A 25300-nucleotide genomic window follows, 5' to 3' on the forward strand; every position below is an offset into this window, starting at 1 on the left:
GTCACCATATATTTGACCCCCCTTTATCCTCTGCTACCTCCCCCCAATTCCCTTTCCCCTCTATAACCACCATATTGTCTGTGTCAACAAATTTGTTTGTCATATTTTTCTGTTTTTTTGCTTTCAGTTTTATATCCCACATGTAAGTGAAATCATATGGTTCTTGACTTTTTCCATCTGACTTATTTTGCTTATGGTATGTATTCTCAAGATCCATCCATGTTGTTGAAAATGGCAGTATTTCATCTTTCCTTATGGCTGAGTAGTGTTTCATTGTATTTATGTACATCTTCTTTATCCTGTCATCTATTGATAGACACTTCAGTTGTTAAACATCTTTACTTACTTACCTGCAGATTCTCAACTATATTCCATTGATCTGTCTAGCCTTATGCTAATGACACACTGCTTTGATTAGTGTGACTTTGCAGTAAGTTTGAAATCAGGAATTGTGACTCTTCCACCTTTGTTCTTTTTCAAGATGATTTTGGCCACTCTTGGTTCCTTGCATTTCCATATGAATTTTAAGATCAGGTTGTCAATTTCTGCAAAAAGACCCAGTGGGGATTTTGAAAGCGATTGTATTGACTCTGTAGTTCAATTTCAAGACTATTGTGATCTTAACAATGTTAAGTCTTCCAATATATAAACATGGTATGTCCTTCCATTTATTTAGGTACTCTTTAATATTTTTCAACAATAATTTGCAGTTCTCAGTGTACAACTCATATACTTTTTGCAAAGTTTATTCCTAAGTATTTTATTCTCTTTGATGATACTGTAAATGGAATTGTTTTTCCTAATTTCACTTTCAGAATATTCATTGTTAATATATAGAAATACAATTGATTTCTTATATTGATTTTGTATCATGCAACCTCATTGAACTTGAATATTACTTTACATTTTTTTATAGATTCCCTGGGGTTTTCTATACATGAGATCATGGCATCTGCAAATAGAAATTTCTCTGCAGATTGCAGAATTCAGTTTTAACAACTTGGACTGCACAAGCAGATGTTGTAAAAAAAAAAAACTGAAGAAGCTGAGAAGTTGTATTTTTTTATGATTCATCTTTTAGCTGAGTTCTATGGAGTAATCACGTGTCATTTCTGGTCTTGAAAGTAAATAAATATATTTAATTCAGTTGTAATGTTCAGTGCTAAAAGGGTGTTTTCATGATTGCTCAAAGACAGGAAGTTATCATTGTGTTATATTATTTAGAAAATATTTTGTGTGTGTGTCAGCTAAAATTCAAAGAAAGATTTTTCATTTAAGAAAGAATGATTTCATTGAGATTTACTAATATTTCTTCAACATCATCTTTTTCTTAACTAATTATATGAACTTGGAAAAACTAAACGTTGGAACTAAAATTAGAGCTCCCATCATTTTGTTCTTTTGTTAAAAGGGATACAGGCTCCTCACCATGAGTGACAGTCAAAACAATACCAAATGCCAAAAAAGGAGGAAAAATTAATCATGCTTGGTTACAAGACAAAGCACTACTATTTTTTTCTTTTGTAGAACAAAATTACCAAGGCCTTTGAGGGTGTTCATGCTCAGGCTTCATTGATATTTAAATAAGACCCAAACTAAATATCAACTATAACCTTTCCTGTACCTGGTTAAGCTTGGCTTCTCCATTCTAAATGTTCAAACTCCAGTGGAACGTGATCCCCCACTCAGCCAGTTTTCAGAAGGATTAGAAAAGCCATCAGAGTAAATTACATACAGCATTACCCTATTTCATTTGCAAACATTCATTCATGCAGACAAAAAGAGTTGCTTTGTATGTGTTCAGGACAGGATACAAAGGGAGGGTTAAAGTCAGAGTCTTTGTCCTCAAGAAGCTCGCACTTTAGGGAAAGTCATTTCTAGTGACTATGATATACTGGAGACATATTAAAAAGGTTGCTAAGAGATTTCAAAGGAAAAAAACTCTAGCATTTGGGGAATTAAATGAAAAAGTAGGGACAAGCTCATTTCAGGCATCAAAACCAGAGTTGCAGATTGATTGGCCTGGCTGGAGCACAGATCTGGATAAGGGCAAGCTAGGAGACGAGGTGGGAGAAATACACAGGGAATAGACGAGAAGGCATCCCATGTCCCAGGGCAGCTGGTCCTTCTATTATCATATTTGCTGTGCTCAAACATCATTCTGGCGGAATCTGGAAGAACACATATGGGACTAGGAAATTTAAGTTAGGAAACCTTACTAGGGAGCTACTGCAAGAACAAAAGATAAAGAGAGTCTGAGCTCATTTGATGTCAGTGGGCCCCAAGAGCCATCTTCCTGCCTCTTCTACACTCTGTGTGTCCAAGACCTTGGACTCAAAGATTTTGAGTTAGTCTTGAAAACTCCTTGACCTTAAAATAATCATGGAAATGCACAAACATTTAGATACAAGGTTATTCATTTGCAGTCTTGTCTAAAATGGTGGAAAAATCGAAAACAGCTTAGTGTCCAAAAATAAGGTACAGTATTGTTTAAATAAACTAGGGTACATCCATACAATGAAATAGTATAGTGTTTGAAAATTGTGTTTAAATAAATACTGTTTGAAGACATGAAAAGACGTTTATGATATATTTAGTTAAATAAAATGAAGTCATAGAAGAATACATGAATTAAATATATAGATTTTGTCTTACATATATAGACTTTGAAGGACATATACATAAAGTGTTATTAGCAGTTTATTCTAAGTGTTGATATAATGGAGTATTTTTCTTTCTTTTTTATTTATACTTATTGTTTTTCTATAGTGAACATGTATTATCATTATCATTATTATTATTATTTTTATCCTCACCTGAGGATATTTTTACATTTATCTTCAGAGCGGGAAGATGAGAGGGAGGAAGAGAGAGAGAGAAACATCGATGTGAGAGAGAAACATCAATGTGAGAGAGACACATCAAGTGGTCGCCACCCACACAACCCCAACCGGGGCCGGGGACAAACTGCAACTGAGGTATATGCCCTTAGCAGGAACCGAACCCGGGACTCTCCAGTCCACAGGCTAATGCTCTAACCACTGAGCCAAACTGGCCAGAGCGAACATGTATTATTTTTGAACCTGAAAAAACTTATTAATTTTCAGGATATGAAGTACGAATTTTAAGGGTGTGAGGTATGAAAAATGATTCCAACTTCGAGGAACTTAGATGACCGCCGACTTTGCATATGTAACACCCTACTGACTCTTCACTAACCAGCTCTCCTAACCTTGCCTTCTTCAAGTATTTATCAGCGTACATGCCATGTAGCACAATACTGCCAGCCATGTAGGGGGTGAAGTAAGAATTGCCATGTGATTCTTATTAATTATTCAAATATGTATATTATATGTCCAATACTAGGCTGGAACTGTTTATATCTTTTTTTGCTTCTTTGACTTATAAAATGTAAATCAACACTGGGAGTTTAACTATTATCCCCATTTGCAGAATGAGGACATTGGGGCTGAAAGAACTTAAGTCAAGCATTGATTTTAACTCAGATTCCAAGGTCAATGCTTAAAGAACAATGTAACATTTTAATGTGGTTTTTAAAAAATGTTTTTATTTTTATTTTATTTATTTATTTTTATCTTCAGATAGAGTGGGAAGGGGAGAGAGAGAGAGAGAAACGTTGATGTGAGAGAAACACATTGACTGGTTGCCCCCTGCACAACCCTGACCAGGGCTGGGTACCGAACCACAATTGAGGCACATGCCCTTGACCAGAATTGAACCACAATTCTTTGGTCCGAGGGCCATCATTCCAATTGCTGAGCCAAACCAGCCAAGGCAATTTTTATTTTTTAAAATAATAAAAAGGTGTAGTAAATTTGATCGTTTTATACATTTATAAAAGGTCAGATATTATTATATGAATTCAAACAATTTTTTATGTAATCACTCAAAAGGGAGAGCCACAGTCCACCTAATGATGTAGGTGCTTTCAAGGAGGGAAATCAATCACTTCCCCCACCAAAAATGTTCTCTATCGTTTTAAAATTTTCTTTCTGCTTTAGAGTGAAATTCATTTATCATCCTCCTGGGCCTATGCCTGGTACCTTCTGCACTTATTACATTTCTTCCCTACAGGATTTCCTTTGGGAGATTTTATTATGGATGGTCACAATACCTATTCATTTCTTTCAGCGTCTAGAAATTAGTAACACTCCATTTATGTCACATTTAACTTTCCAAGAGCTTTGGATTTAAGTCACAATTTAACTCTCTTAGCACTCCATATCCTTTTTAATTGTTTTACCCTCTGATCTGTCAACTGATCCAGGAATGGGCTTAGTACTATATATAATTTATTTGAAGATAAAGAGATGAAGAGAAACAGCAAACTATTAATCAAATACCATCACCCTTTTTAAAGTGATAGAATCTGGAGTTTCAAAGAACTATGAAGGCCAGTCCATTTAACAGTGTTTTCTCCTTTTTTATTCAAATGAGAAAGAACTATTTCTTATTTCCTTTCTCTTTTTAATTAGAAGTCCCCTAGAAAACTGAATTAATGGACAAATTGAATGAGCTAAATTAAACATGAACAATGAACTTGGAGGGTGAGGTTAAGCTCACCTTTATGATCAAGCCAAGATTGTCATATTCGGGACCATTATGATTACAGCACACCAGGAGGGAAGGTTGGACCCAAGGTCTTAGACTCACAACATTTCAAATCTGGAGAAGATGTCAACATTCGACTTCCAACTTCTCACCATGGAGGATGTGCATGCTAATAAAGACAGCTCTGAACAAATTATGTGTATTTTTTACAGAACAACAACAAAAAGAATTATGATTGGAAAAGCTCTCAAAGATCAAATCTGCTTACATTTTGCACTAAGTTTTTCTAATAATCTTTCGATGCATATTTTTCTGTTCTGGTTTCAAGATAAGAAGCTGCTACCGTTTCCGACTGAAACTTAATTTCATAATCCAGTAGTTTCAGAAGTACGTCTTCCTGGACTAGAGACAAAGGATCATTTGTTTCATTTTATTTTCTGACTCCCATTTCCATTCCTCACTGGGTACTAAGTGAGGTGCCAGGCTTGGAGTCTTACTGTTCTCGGTGGCCAAGGTACTGCTGCAGAATTAGCCAGGTCTGAGAATGAGACAGAGCCCTTGGCCACGTGCTGGAAAGTCCATCCCTTCTGCTTAAATCAGCTTCTAAAATCCAGCACATATCCCTTGCTGGTTCCGCTCAGCGGTTGGAGCATCTGCCCATGGACCAGAGTCGTGGGTTCGATTCCGGTCAAGGGCATGTACCTTGGTTGTGGTTCAGTCCTGGTCCTAGTCTCCACCCTGGTCAGGGTTGTTCAGGAGGCAACCAATTGACGTCTCTCTTCTCTCTCTCTCACTCACTCTTTCTTTTTCTCCTCTCTCTCTCTCCCTCTTTCCCTCCCTCCCTCCCTCGCTCCCACTCTATCTGAAGACAAATGGAAATATATCCTTGGGTGAGGATTAAAAAAAAAAAATCTAGCACATATCCCCAACTACCAGGAAAGTAAACACCTAGTTTGAGTTATTCCAACACTCAAATGTAGTGTTCTCATACTTTTCTAGCTGTTTTTTTCTCATTAAGAGCAGTGATGCTGGATTAAACAGTGTCAACAGAGCTGTTGATATTATCTTGCTGAAATTGATGTGTGGCCCTGGCCCATAATATTTAGACATGTTTTCCTTTTTACTTAATTGTAATTACCATGCTGTTTATTACATTCCTTTTACCTTTCCTTAAGAATTTGCTTTTTCCTTCAATTGTTTGCATTGATATCTTTTGAATTTCCTCCTTCTTATTTATTTTTTGGCATAAATAATAATTGGTGCTGCAGTGAGAGCTTGATAAAGCTTTTTATTTTGTTCCCTTTTGTCCAACAGCAGTCACGAGACATAAAAAAGTCAAAACAGTTTGTCCAGAGTGACATAGTAGACGAGAAGCAAAGTTTTAATAAGAGGTTGTGTTCTTAGTTTTCCCACGTTCTGTTTTTATTAAAGGTTCAGATCTCCTAATATTTCTGTTGGTTTTTTTCTCTAAATCCTTTCAATTTTTTTCCTGTATCTTAATTTGACTTTTTTCTTAAATTCTTATATTTGTTTTATTTTTTTAAATGTCTTTTTGATTCTATCCTCACTCCTGACCCTTTTTGGTTGATGGGTACTGTGGGAAAAACTCATCTTCTCTTAGTTAAGTGTCGTTTCTCCTCCAGATCATTAGTCAGTGATGCTAATTAAAAACTTAACATTCCCATAGGTATAAAGTTCATCACTTCATCACTTCTCTAGATTGTTCAGTAAATTGTGTTAGAGTATTGATCATTTATTTGGGAAGGAAACCTAGGTGATTCTCACCTTTACCATATCCCAAAATAAATTCCAAGTAGATGAAAATATTAACCTTTTAAAAATCTTAACTTTCAGGAAAAGTTAAGTGATGTAAGAAAACACATAAGAAAAGATTAATATGTTTAACTGAATATAAATATAATTTTTAAAAAATCCTTAGTATTTTAAGGCAACAATAAACTATGTATTTATAATAGGTATGTTCGGGAAATAATTACTATCTTATATATAATAATAATAAATACATTAATTCATAATATAAACATTAAGAAGGAGCATGAACAGACCTGGCCAGTGTGGCTCAGTGGCTGAGTGTCGATGCATTCACCAAAAGGTCACCGGTTCAATTCCCGGTCAGGGCACATGCCCAGGTTGTGGGCCCAATCCCCAGTGTGAGGCATGCAGGAGGCGGCCAATTGATGTTCTCTCTCATCGATGTTTTTCTCTCTCTCCCTCTCCCTCTCTCCCCAAAATCAATAAAGAAAAAAAAATATATTTTTTTAAAGAGCACAGACAATTCTCAAAGGGTCAATAAATGAACAAAGTCATATGAAAATGTATTTTTCTCTAACCAAAGAAAGAGAAATTAAAACAGTAGATCACAAACTACCATGACTGCCTATGAAAAAGCAAAATGTTAAGTCAGTTTAAATGCTAGTGAAGTATATGTGATTGAGTGATTTTAATTCCTTTTTTTAAAAAACTTTTAAATTATACAAATTTTCTACAATAAACATGTTGTTTTTATAATGAAAAAATAACATTTTAAAATATATATGGATATGTATTTAACCTTTTCTCTCTGAGCATAAGACATGACTAAGAAGTTTTCACACTTGAAGTTGATTTTGCTGATACAGTTTCCTAATTCCACCATATTTCAGTAAACCTAAATATTGTTTGCTCCTTGAAAATCAGAATGAACGAAAGCAGTGATTTTCCAAGGTAATGACATGCTGTGGGAATATCTCTCAGCCAGGACAGCAGAGTACTTACCATGACAAGGGCTGTTTGTTGGAAGATGCTCTCTGTGTTAAGCCTGTGCCAGTTTAACTTCATAACTGAACCTCAAGCCTTGACCAGTTTTGCTCAGTGGTTAGAGCATCAGCCCGGGGACCATAAGAGTCGAGGGTTCAGTTATGATCAAGGAAAGTGCCTGGGTTTTGGGTTTGATCCCCAGCCCTGGTCAGGATCATGCAGGAGACCCTCAATCGATGTGTCCCTCTCACGTCGATGTTCCTCTCTCTCTCCTTCTATCCCTCCCACTCTATCTAAAAATCAATGAAAAAATATCCTTGGTTGAGGATTAACAAACAAAATAATTGAATGTTGAGACATTGTCTGAGGTGTAGAGGTGAACTGCTCTGGAATTGATTGGGGTTCAGAGGAAATGGATTTGCCATAATAAAGAGGAATTTTAAGTAAAGAGGTAATCAAAAAGGATTTTTTTTTTTTAGTGACAAATGTGTAGATTCTTGATTTCCAAATGTTAAAGTTATTCTCAGTGTCCATGATTTTCAAGTTTTTATAAAGATCCCTTAGAGAAGCAGGTGAGAGTTATGCAGGACTTGATTCATTCTTGTTTGAATTTAATAATAAGCATAGCTTTTTATAAGTAATTTACTTACACTACCTGGTTAATCCTTGTACTAACTCTGTGGAGTAAGTAAGTACACTTAATTATTTATTTTACAAAAGAGGAGGAAATTGAGATAAAACAAAAAGGCCAAGTAGCCTGACCGAAGGTCCACCACAGGGACAAGGGAACGGCAGGGTTTGGGCCCAGACAAATGTGACTGTAAATGTATTTTTACCCCTGAATGCTGGATTGCCTCCACATTACACCTCAGTAATCTTGACCTTCCTCCCAACAACTGGCTTCAAGTCCACGGAGGGAACTGTACAGTCTAACATAATCTGCACCCCCTACTCTTGCTTCGGGGTGACAAAGCAAACAGACCCGGGGTTCTACACTCTGAGTTAGATTGAACCTTTGCTGTGCTATGGTGTTCCTAAATTGGTTCTTTCTTCACCTGTGAAGTGGGTGAAAGTGAGACCTCGGAGAGCTGCTGGGCAGATTGAGATGCCGTATGTGAAAGCGCTTAGAACAGGTGCTTGGCGGATCATGGGTGTTTAATAAATACTAGTTTCCTTCCTTCTCTTGCCAGACTAAAGTCATTCTTCCTTTAGTAAGTTAGTTGGCATGAAAATGCTTTCATGGTTCCCAGTTGATTGCAGAATCCACAGAAAATTTACTCACCGGGTCAAAGCACCTTAAGCATGGGTCTCAAAGGCTTTTAATCCCAGGTTTGGGCTGGGTATGCTGTGGGAATTCAAAACAGATGTTGAATTAACCTGGTGTTCTGAATTCTCTCTTTTCTGGATTTGAGCAGACTTTTTATAGTCTTGCATTTTCTGAGATTCTTGCCTCGCCCTCATCTCTCCTACATAACCATGCCCCCCAATTCCAAGAACTGCTTAAATGCCATTTCTCAAAGATGTCTTATCATTTCCTGTTCTCATACTTTTTCTCTTGCCAGGTTCTCTCTCTGAAATAACCCTCAACCCAAAATGTACCCATTGGACATTTCAAGGCCCAACTCAAATGCCTCCCCCTTCATACATGTGCTCTGCAGGGACCAGACCTCACCTTCTACTAACCGCTGCTGCTCTGGGTATCATTCAGTTGACAGAATGCAGACACTTTTGTCTTTGAGAACTGAAAATTGACTGAATAATGATTTACAGTGGTGTGTGCTTAGCAATCCCTTACTAAAATACCTTACTAACTCCTTGCTAAAATACCCGTGAAACCAGCAAATTCTAATTCACGCAAATATGCTAAAAACTAAGATCAATAGACAACCTATTTTTAGAATCAACAAGAAAGTTCTGCCAGTTTAAAGGCCGGAAGAACTGGACTGTAAAAACTGCTTTACTACTAAAAATAGATTAAAATTCTCTACCTTAAAGCAGAACCACTCTTTGCTCCTCTTCAACTGTTTACCTTTTACCTAGAAATACAGAAACTCTGTCACTCACCACCACCACCAATACACACACACACACACACACACACACACACACACATACACACGGAAGGGGGAAACATCCCTCTAACAGGTAAGTAATATTATATGAGTACGTATCCGGAATACTGTCCAATAACCCAAATGCAGTGATCCAAAGGACTTAAAAATAATAATAGGAACTAGAAAAGGTTTTGTTTAAGCACATGCCACAAAAAGCAGATATGTTAATATTAATGTTTTCAAAAGTCAGATGTGAGGTTAGTCATAAAATAAATGAGAAAGTATTTAATATTGATAAAAATTTACAGTAAAAATATAATTATGAATCTCTTCAAGAAATATAACATCTAATATATATAAAGTCAAAACTAATAGAAATACAAAGGAAAATAACAAACACAATTATTGTGAAAGACTCACAGATATATATATCTCAGGCTTTGGCAAATCCAGTAGGAAAAAAGTAAGTACAAACACTTAAATAACCATCAGGTAAAAGCAGTAATTAAAACCACAACTACAAACATTTAGAAATTAACAAAAATGACAACATCACACATCAAATTATAGAATGGCACCAAAGCTGCAACTAGAGGCAGACACATAGGAGAAAGGAACTGATAAGCTTTTGTTTAATGGTTTTTTTTGTTGTATGTCCTAATAATTTCCCATTGCTTAAAATTAAACTCTAACCACTTGAATATTTTCTGATGTAGTACTTCATAATAAATATGTAAAATATAATTGAAGGAAATAATGTGCTGGGCCTAGCATCTACTCTTACTGTCTTGACTCCCATTTATTTTGCCCTATTTAACCCTACTTTCCATTTCCTTGGGACACCAACCACTTGGCACCATGTTTAATCACTTGACATGTACCTAAGGCCCCTCAGTCTTGTACATGCTATTTTATTTTATTTACTTATTTTTAATCCTCACCTGAAGATATTTTTTCATTTATCTTCAGATAGAGCAGGAAGAAGGAAGGGAGGGAGAGAAGAAGAGACGAGAGAAAGAAACATCGATGTGAGAGAGTCACATTGAATGGTTGCCAGCCACACAACCCCAGCCAGAGCCGGGGATAAACCGCAACCAAGGTACGTGCCCTTGGCCGGAATCAAACCCAGGACTCTTTGGTCCAAGGGCCGACTCTCTAACTACTGAGCCAAACCGGTCAGGGCTGTACATGCTATTTTATAGTTACTCCTTGGTTCCACACAGCTAATGGTTCTGGTAAGAGGCACTCACACCTTCTATCCAAGACACAAGGGGTCATTATAAGCTGGAAGAGCCCTACCTCACTTCCCAACAAAAGGAAGGAAAATACAGAGGGAAGAAATACTGTAACTCAGAATAAGGGTCTGTGATCTCTGTGGTCCCTTATGAGTATATCACAGAATTAAATAAAATACATACATGTGCACATATAATCACATATACATGCATAAATGGAGAATGCAGATGCTATCTTTTAGGGGTTCACTCAGAAGGTATAAAAATATATACATTTTTAAACCTTTAAATTGTATTTCAATGGAAATAATTTGAACTAAAATAAAGTGATTGTTTTCTTTTTCCCCTCAGAGCTTCCTATGTTCAGTAAAATCACGACTACAGAATATTTATGTCAAAAATATTAGATAGTTATATGACTTATAAACTAGATTCTCAGGCATACATATAACTAAAGTTGTTTTGTGTTATATCTGATTCCTCAATTCAAATGTGATGTTTACTTTTCTTAAAATTTTTACTTAATATGATTAGCCTATTAGTATGATTAGCCAACTAATATGATCCTATAATCTCTGTAACAATTATATTCATTAATAAATTATAGTACATTTTCTCAATTTAAAGTTATTTCCAACAATAAAATTGTCAGTTCCCTGTAATGAAACTGGATAGTTGCTATACTCAACTATGGTACCATAAGAGAAAAAGATACATGGTCCTTATTTCTGTAAAAGTGTTTACTGAATTGTGTGTATGTACAGAAAGACCATTTTGTGCAATCAAAATCATTCATGTGGTGCTTAAACCTAATAACATTCTTCTCCAATATAGGAGAGGCTCCAACGTATCTCTTACACTGGACATGAGTAGCCTGGGGAATGTCGAACCCTTTGTGGCTATACCAACCCCACGGGAGAAGGTTGCAATGGAGTATCTGCAGTCAGCCAGCCGAATTCTCACGAGATCACAGCTGAGGGAAGTCGTGGCAAGTTCACATTTACTCCAAAGTGAATTCATGGTGAGCTTGTTATTATTCACCCTTCACTGGGTATTTTGATGAACTGGGCACTAGGGGCACATACTAAAATGGCACAACCCTCCACTGAACAATAAAAACGGTTACAGTTCAAAGGTTAAGTGCAAGCGTTTTAGATTCACCCTGCCACTTGTCAACTGTTGACGTGTTCAAGGTAGAATGTGATAACTCAGATAACTCAGCTGAGGCAGACTGCCTGGGAGACGGCCAGGCAAAGGAGTGGCCAGAGGAGCTGGGCGGAGAAGAGCATTCCAGGAAGAAGGAGCAGTGTTGCTGTCAGTTTGGGGAAGTCAGGGGTAATACCCCAATTTTGTAACTTGGGCAATAGGGTGCTCTTTAGTGAACTAAGAAACACAGGAGATCAAATGTGGGATCAAAATGATTGTGAGTTGCAGCTCAAAATGATGGTGACTCATCAGTGTTGCCAGTGTTAATTTAATTCATGAAAACACGTGTCTACTCTGACAGCATGTAGACAGATTAGACCTTCTCTGGTCTAATTGTTGCCGAAGGGGAATATCCATTTTATAGATCACTTTGCACCTTGAATCAGTCATACATCTTCAACCATAACGGTTGAGAATGATACATTGATCGTTCTAGGGCCAGTTCAGATATTCACAATTACTCTAACGACGAAAGCTCCAGCAATGGGTCGGATCTGCTATTAGCCTCATCGATGATCATTGAGTGTTTAAAATAAAACACAGACATGCAGGTTTTTTTTAAAGTAGACTTTGCAGTGTCATATTTTTATATATGAAGAAAATGAGACTCAGTGAAATAAAGCATCCAGTCAGTGATCGCACAACTAGCCAAAGGTATACCCATTATTCTTTTCTAGAATCACAGATAATCTTTGTTCTTTATGATAAGCTCTTAATATAGCCTGATTTCCTTAAAGGAAAGATGGGGCCAACAAGGAGTACCAAGGAGAGAGATGATGCTGGAAGATGACAAATTGTCATTGTAGATCAGAAAACAGGAAAGAGCATGGGAGGAATAAAGATACCACCTATTCCGTGGCCTTGCCGAAACAGACTGACCTCTTTGAAATCACTGAACATGAATATCTGGTTTCTACTGACTATTCAACAATGTTGCTTATTGTTGGTAACTTGGACTGAGAATTTTATCATTTAGTTAGAGCAGAGAATGGGGGTGAATATTATAAATATCTAGAATAATGCAAGTTTAGGAAATGATATTTCAAAAGTATGCTACTCTGCCCAGCCAGTGTGGCTCAGTAGATTAAGCATCCTCCCTTGGACTGAGAGGTCCTGGTTTGATTCCTGGTCAGGACACATGCCCAGGTTGTGGGCTCGATCCCCAGTAAGGGGCGTGCAGGAGGCAGCTGAGAGCTGTTTCCCTCTCCCATCCATGTTTCTATCTTTCTCTCTCTAAAAAATCAATAAAAACATATTTTTTAAAAAGTATGCTACTCTTCTTTGTAGACCAAGTCTCAAATTCATAATATAGTTAGGCTTTTCTCAACTTTTTAGCTTGACTGAAAACTAGAATGATTTGAATTAATTTATAGATAATTTATTTTATTTCAATGAATATTAGGCTTTTGAGTTATAGTTTTCAGGGAAGAAAGTTTAAATAAAAAATACTATTTTATGTGATCTAGAGATGAATGTTATTGTATTTCACTTAGCCTTACCTTAGCAATCCTTTGTGGAATTTTCAGTTAGCAAATACGGTATTTTGTATAATCAAATGCGTAAGTATTTGTTTCAGCCCTTTTGAAGGCGGGCGTATTGGCCTTCTTGCCCGCCGGCTGCAGAGGCTCCCCTTTGGGTCTAATGCATTTCCTCGGGGCTGCTTCTGCTCTACTTGTTCCCTCGCCCGTTATTTAAGGCACATGACATACATTCTGACTGAATAAGAATATTTATATTCTTGGTAAGTGGGAGGAAACAGTGCCTGGCTGTCCTTCACTAAAAATATTTCCTTTGCAACCACAATAGAAGCAGTACAATCACAGGCCATTCTTTAATACAGAAGAAGGCATCACGCTGCCATCACTTGAATCGACAAAAATAAAAAGCCCTTATATTGACCATTCAGGGAGGGAGATTTTAATAATCTTAAAAGAGGCCCAGTTAATGTTGAAAAAAGAATTCATCAGAGAGAAATTTTGGGTGCTGAACTTCCATAAAGGTTGAAGAAATAGGAACGCGTTGTTAAAATATCAGTTTTCAGCTTCCTGTTTATATATTTTCAGCCATTATTCAGAACAGGGTTCTTAAAATTGAACCAAAGTTTTATGTGATTTTTAATAACCACATATAACGCAGAGAACTGTTTCTCAGAGTCAGCTTGCCAGGGTGCCGCTGATATGTTTATGAAAGGAAGGGGTGGTTAAAGCCAGAGGTTGTTTATGAATGACTTTGAAGTCCAGCAGAGCTTTGGAGCAGATGCCCCCTGTGCAGATTTTCTTTGTGGAAGCATTAGATGCACTAATTTGATATCATTCATTTTTGCAGGAAATACCAATGAACTTTGTGGATCCCAAAGAAATTGACATTCCACGTCATGGGACTAAAAATCGCTATAAGACCATTTTGCCAAGTAAGTTCCTTGAATTAAATAGTTTGCATGGCAAAGTACAGCCTTTCCCCATTTACCCCCAGCTCACCATTCCACATCACAGCTTCCACAGACACACCAAATTTAGAGTTGCAAACACAAATCAAGACTAATAATCTTTAAAATGGTCTAAGGTTAATAACTTTATCTTGTATTGCTCTTATAATAATGGTGAGCTCACAGTTCCAGTACATACATAGATCTAAAATTGTGTTGTGCCACTTCACCTCCTCACGATTATGAGAGAAAGATAGACTACAGAAAGTTTTGGCAAGGATGTAGAGAAACTGGAACCTTCATACATTCCTGGTAAGGATGTAAAATAATGCAACTACTTAGGAAACAGTCTGCTAGTTTCTCAAAAGGTAAAGCCAAGAGTTACTGTATGACTCAGACATCCTAATCTTAGGTATATACCCAAAAGAAATGAAAACATGTGTCCACACAAAAGCTGTACACAAACTTTTTAAAAGCATTATTCTTAATAGCCCCCAAAGTGGAAGCAACCAAAATGTTCATCAACTGGTGAATGGATAAATAAAATGCAGTGTATCCACACAACAGAATTATTCAGCAATAAAAAAGAATGAGGTACTAATGATACATGCTACAACACGGATGAACCTTGAAAACATTATGCTAAGTGAAAGAAGTCATCACAAATGACCTTATATTGTATAATTTCATTTATATGAAGTGTCTAGGTAGGAAAATCTATGGAGACAGAAACTACATTGATGACTGCCTAGTGTTGAGAGGCATGGGAAATGACTGCTAAAAGGCAGGGAGTTGATTTTTAGAATAAAGAAAATATTGTAACTCATGGACGAGGACAACAGTGTGGTGATTTCCAGGGGGAGGCGGGAAAGGGGGAAGATAATAAAGGGGAGATCAATAGTGATGGATGGAGACTTGACTTGGTGTACAGATGATATATTATGGAATTATGTCCCTGAAACCTGTATAATTTTTTAAACCAGTGTCAGGCCCAATACATTCAATAAAAAGGGAAGGGGGCAGAAAATGTAAAATTTATTGTGGCGATGGTTGTAAACTCTGTGAATAAAAATAAATAAACTCTGGTGGCACACTTTAAACAGGTGAATTGTAGGGTATGTGAATTATATCTCGAGAAAGCTGTTACCAAAAAACTTAATTTTGCATAATAATTACCTAGATTCTTCATTTAAAATCCAGAGCCCTTTGCTCCACCCTGGGGTTCTGCGTGAGTGGGTCTGCTGTGGGACTCAGGGAGCTGTACTTTCGGCAAACACTCAGGTGATTCTCATTCAGATGATACCGGGACCACACTTTGTGTAATCCTGCTGTAGACTCTGTTAAAACTAAACTTAGCTCCATGAAATTTATCGGTGCCAGGATATGAGCCGGATGCCAGGAGCTAGCACGGAATAAGGAACAGTCTGTAAGGTCAAGGTGGTCACGGACTAGAGAGGAGAGACATGTAAATGAGTAGTTACATTCAATGTAATGAGCCAGATAGTGATCTGGTCCAAGTGATGTAGGACTGTGGAGAGGACTGAGTAATTAATCCTGACTAGAGTGTCAGAAATACTTTGGAGAAGAAGTAGAACTTCAATCACTAAACTAACAGCCATAGTTGGGACTTTGGCAAAATCCACCAACATCTCATGGCAATAGCCCTGGAAAGATAGAACCACAAAGATTTTTTTTCTAAGTATTGACATTGAAATAGTGGAGTCTTCATAATTTAGTCTATTAACTCACTCATAAGACAACAAATTTTTCAAATATATAGTGATAGCAAGAAATATGGTGTCTTTGGGCTTCCCTTTCTGGTGGACTTGAGACACGTTGTTAAAGTCACTCTACTACAGCATATTTTTAATTGGTCCATATAGTTAAATATATGTACCTAAGGTATAGTCACTGTGCAAGATTATTTCTTGACTATAACTGGCTGAATGGGATGAAACTGCTTTGTGTTAGGACTGCTGTCTCTCTCTGTCTCTCTGAAGATGTTTTCGTTTAAATTTACCAAACATAAGTAACTAGGGCACAGATATCCATTGCAGTTATTATATTTACCCCTGGAATCTCAGAAGGAGTTGACAATTATTAGGATTATGTCAGAGTCCAGCCTTCTCTGTTTCCTGCCCGGAGGACAGCGGAGAACTGCGTCAGCTTTTCTGTCCCCAGAACCAGGTGGACTGCTTGAGCCAGGGCACCTGTGCTGCAGCTGACGCTGCACGTGATGTGTTTTCTGTGCAAAATGTCTGCCGCCCAAGTACCACCCCACCCCTGCTGTTGCACAAAATATAGTTTAGTAATTGGACAAGCCACATTATTGGCTGAAAAATCATCAGAAAAAGGCTAGGACCGGTATGCAAAGTTGTTCCTCATGGCTTATTTTAGACTGTAATATGAGATAAGTTTGAAATATTACATTAAAAATGGTTAGCAAATGATCAAGATTTTAAATGTTCTAATTGTCTTTATTGTTTTGATCTACAGTAAGCTTTTTTTTTTACATGCAATATTATTTTCTATTAGTTCCAGGTGTATAGTATAGTGGTTAGACACTTTGTTATACTTGACATCCCCTAGATATTTCTAGTACCTACCTGGCACCATACATAGTTGTTGCAATATTATTGACTATATTTTTTGTGCTGCATTTTCCGTCCCCATGGCTATCTGACAACTACCAATCTGTACTTCTCAGTCCCTTCACCCTTTCCACCCCGTCCCCAACATCCGTCCGCTCTGGCAACCAACAAAACGTGCTCTGTATCTATGAGTTTGTTTCTGTTTTGTTTGTTCATTTATATGCAATAAACTTTCAATTCTAGAAGCTTTGTCAGCTTGTGCATAAATAGTGAGGTTATATAATTTTGAGAATGTTTTGCAGCAGAAATATGGATGGCCAAGAACCAATTAAATTACAGCTGCTTCTCTGAGGACAGTGTCAGCCTAGCTCAGAACACTAAGTGGTAGATGAAAGTGCTGAGGTCAAATTTATATCAAATTATTTTACAACATAAACAATTAGTGATGAAGCTATGTCTATATCCTAAATCACAAAAGCATTGGGGGAAAACTGACCATATATTAATATGAAATTATTTGTACAACAATGACATATAATAATATATATTTTGTATATTTTGTTCATGCAGTCAATGTATTTATACTAATATAAAACAATATAGATAAAATTAAAGAACCCTATTTGTTCTGGCCATCATTTGCAAGAACATGGAATGGTTTGGAGATGTCTCTAGGTCTGTGTAAAGAGAGCATATGGCACATGTGAACAAGTGGCTATTGATGATGCAATAGGGAAAGATAGACCTGCTGGACCTGCTAAGGTGCTTGGATTTCATCCACTACGCCTGCACTGTCTAGCAGAGCAACCACTAGCCACATATGGTTTTGTAAATTTAAATTTTGTTTTTCGGTTCATACTAACCACATTTCAAGGGCTCAATAGCCATACATGGCTAGTGGCTATAATTTTGGACAGCACAGAGACAGACATTTTTATTGTCACAGAAAGTTCTATTGGGTAATGCTGCTCTTGGCTGTCTGAACTGTCAATAAGTATTCATAATAAAATGAGTTCAATGGACAAATAAGTTTATATGTAAGATCATCTTGGAAATTTACAAAATACATGAGCATAATAAAGAACCTAGAAAGTCCTGCAGTAAGAAGAAGAACACGGTTCAACTTTGTTGAATTCAGTGTTTCCAATATTATTTGATTACTGAAACTTCTGTTTTAAAGATAATTTCATTTATAAATTATGACCTAATTCTATATGCTCCAGAAGAAACGATTTACAGATAACAGTTTGAGAAATACTGCTGTGGCATTTAGGATCCAGGGATGGCATCTAGGCAAGGGAATGACGTGGTCAGATTTTGTTTTATAAAGACCACCTTGCAAGCTATGAAAAGGATGGATCAGAGAAGAATAAGATTGAAAGCAATATGACCAGATGGCATCTCAGGTTCTAGTCTAAGAAGACAACCATGGGAAGAGCGAGGACAGATAGATCCCAGAGCATGTCAGGAGATAGAACAGAGAGCATAGAAGTAATTGGATGTGGAGGGTCCGGTCAAGAAGGACAACTAGTTGTCCTGCATGGACTCTGGAGCTGGGGTGGCACACCTAACAAAGAATAACAGAAGGATAGTGAAAATACCTTGGGGATGTGGAATTTCACAAACTTGTGGTATATCCAGAAGGAAATAAGAAATAGAAAAACATGTCTATAACTGAAGAAAGTAGTCTAAGATAAACATTTTGGCGTCTTCAGGATATGCATAATAAAGTCATGGGAATGAATTAACTAACAAGGCAGTGTCAAATGATCATAGAAGAGGGCCAACTTGAATCCTAGAATTAGCAACATTAAGGGGGTGCAGATTGCCCTGGCCAGTTTGGCTCAGTGGTTGAGCGTCAGCCTGCAGACCAGAGAGTCCCAGGTTCGGTTCCCGCTAGGGGCACATACCACCAAAAAGAAGAAAAGAAAACGGGGTGCAGATTAAATAAAAAGGAGATTGAAAACAGACCATCGAAGAGTTAGCAGGAAAATCAGAATGTTGTGACCCAGAAACCAAGGGAGGAGAGAACTCAAAAAAGATATATGGTCATTATTTTTGAATGTCACAGAGAGGTCATTGAAAACACACACAATGGGCTCATTGGGTTTAGTAACTGTCTGCAGAAAAATACTAAGATTAGGATAGGTTGGAATCTACACAAGAACTAAATTGTAGATAAGGAGTTAGGAATGGTGGGTACATAAAAAACTCTCAGAATTTGCCTTTTTGGAGAAGAAGATCAATAGAACAACTGCTAGAGAGGAATGCATACAACTATCTTTTTGGAAAATGCAAGGGGCCATTCAAATCAATACCATAGTTATTTACTGAGTGTCTGCTATATATATAAGCACTGTGCTAGACGGGTTGTATAGAGATAATAAAAACTCTCCATTCTTGCCTTCAAGAGGCTCAACATATAGCAGGTTGAAGAAACCCTAAAGGGATGATTTGATCATAATTCACTTATGTAAATGTTGGTAAAAATAACTACCACATTTTCCATATCAGCACAGTTCACAAAGAGCGCTTCAATTTCTTGACGGAAAGTGGTTTTAGACTTTAAGACACTATAATAATCTATTCAGATAGGTGTGCTGTCACTAAACAAACATCTGGTCACTGAAGACAGCTTCTTCCCAGTAGTGAGAGGGGATTTGGGTCAGAACAAATGTTTATCATTGGGCAGGACCGAAAAGAGACGAGCGGGGAGATGTGGTGTAAATTCCAAACACAAAGAACAAGAAAAGGAGCACAAATGAGAAAGAGGGTCAGGAATCAGGAACCCACACACACACAAAATGGCAGGAAGTATAAACTCACCATCTCAGGCTTATGAGTGAGATTTATATCAGGAACAGGGATCAAGATGGACCCAAATGTCCCTCAAGAAACACAGATGCATCGAGACACGGACACACAGACACTATAACACACACTGACACATGTCAGCCGTCAATATGTAAGTTAGCAGGTGCACTATGTACTGCTTGTTGGTGATCTAAGAAACTTTAAAAAGAGTAATGTATTCAATGTGGTTAAATGCACTAAATATATATCAGCTAAATGTATTCTTTCTTGTTTTCCTCATTAGATCCCCTCAGCAGAGTGTGTTTAAGACCAAAAAATGTAACTGATTCTTTGAGCACCTACATTAATGCTAATTATATTAGGGTGAGTAAATCAGTATCAATCTCTTTCTGATGAGCATGTCAGCTGACTACTTGGAATTTGGGTTATATATATTTTCCCTTAGAATAGATTAATTTTGACTTAACTTGGTTACTAGCACGTTTTTTGTTTGTTTGCTTGCTTAGTCCTAATCGACATTGATGATGGGGTTTTCTTTTTTACGAGTCTTCCTTCCTGTGCATCTGTGGCCACACTGCACATGGGGAGCTCCGGCGAGGGCTGAGCGTCGTGACGGCCAATCCTGCACGCTGAGCTTGGCCCGCTGGGAGAACAGCCGTGTGCACTGTGGCTCTGAGATCAGTTAAGCCACAGAAATCGGTTTTGCTTCGAGACTAGCAGAGCTATTTTGTTCTGAAGATATTTTACCTAAGTTTTCAGTGCAAGGCGTGAACTTCAAAGACAATGTTTTGTATCTTTACTTGAACCAGGGCTACAGTGGCAAAGAGAAAGCGTTCATCGCCACGCAGGGCCCCATGATCAACACCGTGAATGATTTCTGGCAGATGGTTTGGCAGGAAGATAGTCCCGTGATTGTTATGATCACCAAACTCAAAGAAAAAAATGAGGTATGGCTTTACCCAAGTACTAAATGTTATATATTTTCTGTTGCTATAGAAGACATGTTGTGTAAGAAAAATTGCCGTGTACCTCATAACAGATTTAAGATGGAAACTTGGAAGACATTTAAATGGTAGGTCACTTCATGCGTCCCAAAATGGTAATTGCTGGTATTCTATGGATGACGACTTTCTTTCAGATAAACCAGTATATATTGAATACACATTTCTCACACATATCCACATGTCTCAGTAAGAAAATGGACCATGCATTCTCACCTTAACTTAGAAGCAGCAAAATAAAAAAAATATTCATTTGTATCTCAAGTCATTTTTGTACCTACTATGTGACAGGTACTATTTTAGTTGTTGGCAATATATTAGTAAACAAAACACACAAAAATCACTGCCCTTGAAAGATTTTAACTTTCTTGGGGTTGGCAGGAGAGACAAAAAAACAATAAACATAATACATTCATAAAAATCTCAGAAGGGATAAATACTATAGGGGAGAAAGTAGACGAGGGTGTGCTTAGCTGTAGGGAGGGGCTGAGAAAGAAAAGTCACCTGCAGTGTTAGATGGCGTGCGTGGGGTGAGCCCCACTGAGAGTGAGATTTGAAGAAAGATTTGAAGGAAGTTATAAACACGGAGCAAATTTCTCAATATCTTTACAATAAGAAGTCCAAGGACAAGACAAAAAACTATTTCCATACTAGTCATCTTTTCTAAGGATCTAGCTTACAGACAGAATACTCCTCTGTATTTTGCCTCAGATAAACAAAATTGTGTAGTTCCCAAAGGGTGCTGTCCTAGGTACTGCTTACATTTTAGGGCATCTTGTCCCCTTGTTGTCATAGTTTAGTCTTATTTTAGTCAGCTTTTGTATTTGTTTTCTTGTCAGAAGTACTACATTAGGGCTTTCCCGTGACAATAAGAATTCAAAAAAACTGAATTTTCCCTGCTACCACTTTGATGAGTTGTAACGCTGAGTATAATATAATCCCACTGCTAGGCAAGAAAATCCCGGCTCACAGGAATAATTTATAAGTTTTGCTTAAAGTTTGTTGTTCTATTCCATTTTTACTACAATAAATGAAGGATTTTTCTGTGAAATTTATTTTGGAAAAAAAAAGTATGTTTTTGACCAGTAGATGAAGGTATATACTTAATTAACTACATGGTTTGCTGAATAAATGCATTTTTATTAATGTTATATGAAAGCCTGAGGTTGCATAATAAAAATAACCCACAATATTCTCAGCTGTTTTACCCACTCTCAATCTATGAAACATATTAAGCCACTGACAATTTCGGCACAGTTGTTTAGTATTTGTGACAGTTTACCTTCATGGTAGAAAAAGATTCTTCAAAGTTAAAAGGTGTGCTCTTTGTGTACCCATCTACAGAACTTAGGTAATGCGGCAGGCTAGATAACCTGAAAAACTTTCCATTGCTAAATCGGCTATACTTGGTAAAATACGCAATATTAGGTATAGCAGAGTCTAAAAAAAAATGTAAAGGAAATCCCAGCAGTTAAAAACAGAAAAAAAGGCCCTGGCCGGTTTGGTTCAGCGGTTAGAGCGTCAGCCTGCGGTCCTGAGAGACCCGGGTTCGGTTCCCGCTAAGGGCGCGTACCTCGGTTGCAGTTTGTCCCTGGCCCTGGTCGGTTGTGCGGGTGGCAGCCACTCTATGTGTTCCTTTCACGTCGATGTTTCTCTCTCTCTCTCTGTTTCTCTTTCTCCCTCCCACTCTACCTGAACAAAGAATGGAAAAATGTCCTCGGGTGAGAATAAAAAAAAAAAAAAAAACAGAAAAAAAGGAATGAAACCAGAGGATTGCAGGTCACATGTGTTTTAATGACAATACAAGAAATGGAGACAAAGCCTATAACTCGCAGAAGCCAGGAGTTAGAACTGAGGCCTTCCATTAAGTGAGCTCCCGCAAGGGCTGTGCCTTCGGTGAAAAGGTGAACCACAGAAATAAACCCACTACCAAAGTAGGACTATAATAGGAAATTAATCTATCCTAGTCCTCGCTTCTCTTAGGATAAATAAAAAGGTTCTCTTGAGTATTTAGAATTTAAAAGCCAGGAAATACCAAGTGGAATAATTCATATAAGAAGTAATATTGGGTTGGTAATGCTCTGTGGTACTTTATAGAAACAAAGGCAAAATGTTTTGGATGCAAACACTCTCAGTATCTATTTTACAGAATTTCCCCAGAAAAAGGCCAACTGAATATCAACTCCTAAGTCAAAATTATGAGACACACAAGTAAGAAACATAAAGAAAAATCAGAAGGAGCAACAAATAGTAGTAGATCCACAAAAAATTGAATAATAGAAACTATACAGTATAAACTGTTTTTTTCATAATTAAATACACAAATATAAAATAATAAACTTGAATGAAAAAGAACAAGATAATATCAAAAGAGACTAGACAGAATTTTAAAACAAAGAGTCCTAAAAAATAATTATTATATAGACACTATTATGAACATTAAAACCTCATTAGGCAGGTTTAATAGTAGGCTGGACATGGCTGAATAATTACTGGATTAAAAAATTGAGCTAAGGAAATTACCTAGAAGCTCAAAATGACCAAAATATGAAAGAGAGTTGACAAATACAGAAAGGACAATATTTAAATGTCCAGTCTATGTCTGTCTAATGGATGTTTGGGAAGACGAAAAAGGGAGAATATAAAAAAGAAGTAGTATTTGAGGGAATGATGGCTAGGGGTGTCCCAAAACTGATGAAAGACATGAGCTCTCAAATTTGAAAAGCACAGTAAATCCTAGGCTGGATAATTCAAAATAAATCTACAACTAGACACTTCTGTGGAACTGAACAGAAACAATTTAACAACCAGAGTAACTGATAATGGTGTCTCAATTGCAACAATAGAAGACAAAAACCTGTTGAATAATACCTACAGAGGGATAAAAGAAAATAACTGACAACCCAGAATTTAGAATTTTGCAACATTTCCTAGATCTGAGTAAAATGCATTACCCCTGCCCACTATGTTTTAATTATAATTTTCTCAATACATTGCCACAATGTGTTTTCTCAAAGTTCATTCATACCCTTACTAATTCTATTTCCTCTTCAATGAAAATAAAACCATAAATTATGAACACCAACAAAGCACTATAATGGTATGTAATTACGTGAGTTTAGGTATGTAAATATTTTGAAACAAATCAATTCTATTTCCCACAGGAAAAATGTCTTAACTTGTCAATGTTGCATATTTATTAAGGATTAACACTTGGCAAGACTCATGTGAAACAGTATCTCACAGGATTACAGAACAGGTTGTAGTAACTGTACACTAAATCATAATTTGTCATCTTGAGCATTTCAATCCTCGAATCTTGTGAAGCATTTGTTCATGTTTATAGAAAAAGTCAGAAAGATGTCTTTGGTTAACTTCTTCTTGAGCCAGGATTTCTTTCATCAAGATAGAAGCAGCTAAGATTGTTGGTCAGAAAGCATTTCCTGGAGGTTGAGTAATATGTGACATGTTTTGCTGTCTAGTAAGGATGATACGAGCAATTGGAGAATAAGCCAAAGCCCCAGCTCCTCTTTGTCCCCAAGACCAAGGTTGTCATTCTAACAGAAGTGCTCATGAGATAAATCTGTATTTCAGTGTGACACCGAGTTAGTTCATGGATGATGCTTAGAACTCTCCCTTCGGAGTTTGGAAAGGAGGAGGGCACCTCTTGTCCTTTCTATCCCAACGTCATCATAGTTGGAACGACCTATTAGTACCACTCTCAGAGTTCACATTCCCCGTAGGAAAGTCATGTGCATCTGTGGAAAGCTAGGTTTCTTTCTTTCTTTTTTTTTTTGGTACGTGACCCTAGCGGGAACTGAACCCAGGACTCTCTGGTCCACAGGCCGACACTCCAACCGCTGAGCCAGACCAGCCAGGGCAAAAGCTAGACTTAAAAAAAAAATAAAAATAAAGACCACAGTAAAGGGTTATTGAGGTTTTTATGTTTCTCTTTGACTAGATTTAGCAACTGGAAAGGTTTTCTTTTCCTACCATTTTTAGCCTCTTGTCTTTCTAAATGTCTGGGATATAACTTCTGGAAATATCAAAGTTAAATAAATTATGTTTTCTATGTGGAATTTTCTATGTGTGTTGTCCTGTAACCAGTCATAACCCCAAATAGTTCAGTAAAAATTTTGACTTTTTTGTTGTTGATTATTCATTAAATTAAAATAAAACTTCCTTTCTATCCAAACTCTCCGAAGATGTAACTATAATACAATAGAGGAAACTTTTGATGTTTTACAGATCAAAATGAGACTGAGAAGTCTGACTCAAAAGAAAAACTCAGTAGACTTTACACTACCAGGAAAATGCTGTTTACCAAAAATGTGCCAACTTTCAATTGTGTTAAGCGTCATTGTTTAGAATAGACAAAAATCATTTCCTCCCAAAAAAATGAAGGTGGAGTTCTCTTTAGAAATTCCCAGGCTTTATATTTTCATGAACCTTTCTACTTTCTAATAAATAAATAAATGAACAATTTTCACTTCTCATTTAATAATCCCAGTATTCTCATAGTTATTTTTTATAAAAACGAGTATAAACGAGAACTTCCTAAATGAAGCTGAAAGATCAGTTGTATTGCGATTGTATTGAGTTCCTTCATTCAGATAATTCACAAGAAGGGAGTTCCTCCTGAAAA

The 25300-nt window shown here is 37.0% G+C and overlaps 1 protein-coding gene across 1 annotated transcript in view; it reads left to right on the top strand.

The window, feature by feature from the left end:
* The window catches only part of PTPRR (protein tyrosine phosphatase receptor type R), a 227553-nt gene that overhangs the window by 172358 nt on the left and 29895 nt on the right, over positions 1–25300 (top strand). Inside the window, exons 6-9 of the mRNA XM_036251020.1 lie at positions 11453–11639; positions 14150–14234; positions 19938–20017; positions 20464–20601. Coding sequence (XP_036106913.1) covers positions 11453–11639; positions 14150–14234; positions 19938–20017; positions 20464–20601 — 490 coding nt within the window. The remainder of the gene's footprint in view (positions 1–11452; positions 11640–14149; positions 14235–19937; positions 20018–20463; positions 20602–25300) is intronic.

This window comes from Molossus molossus, unplaced genomic scaffold, assembly GCF_014108415.1.
Source record: "Molossus molossus isolate mMolMol1 unplaced genomic scaffold, mMolMol1.p scaffold_m16_p_10, whole genome shotgun sequence".
NCBI lineage: Eukaryota > Metazoa > Chordata > Mammalia > Chiroptera > Molossidae > Molossus > Molossus molossus.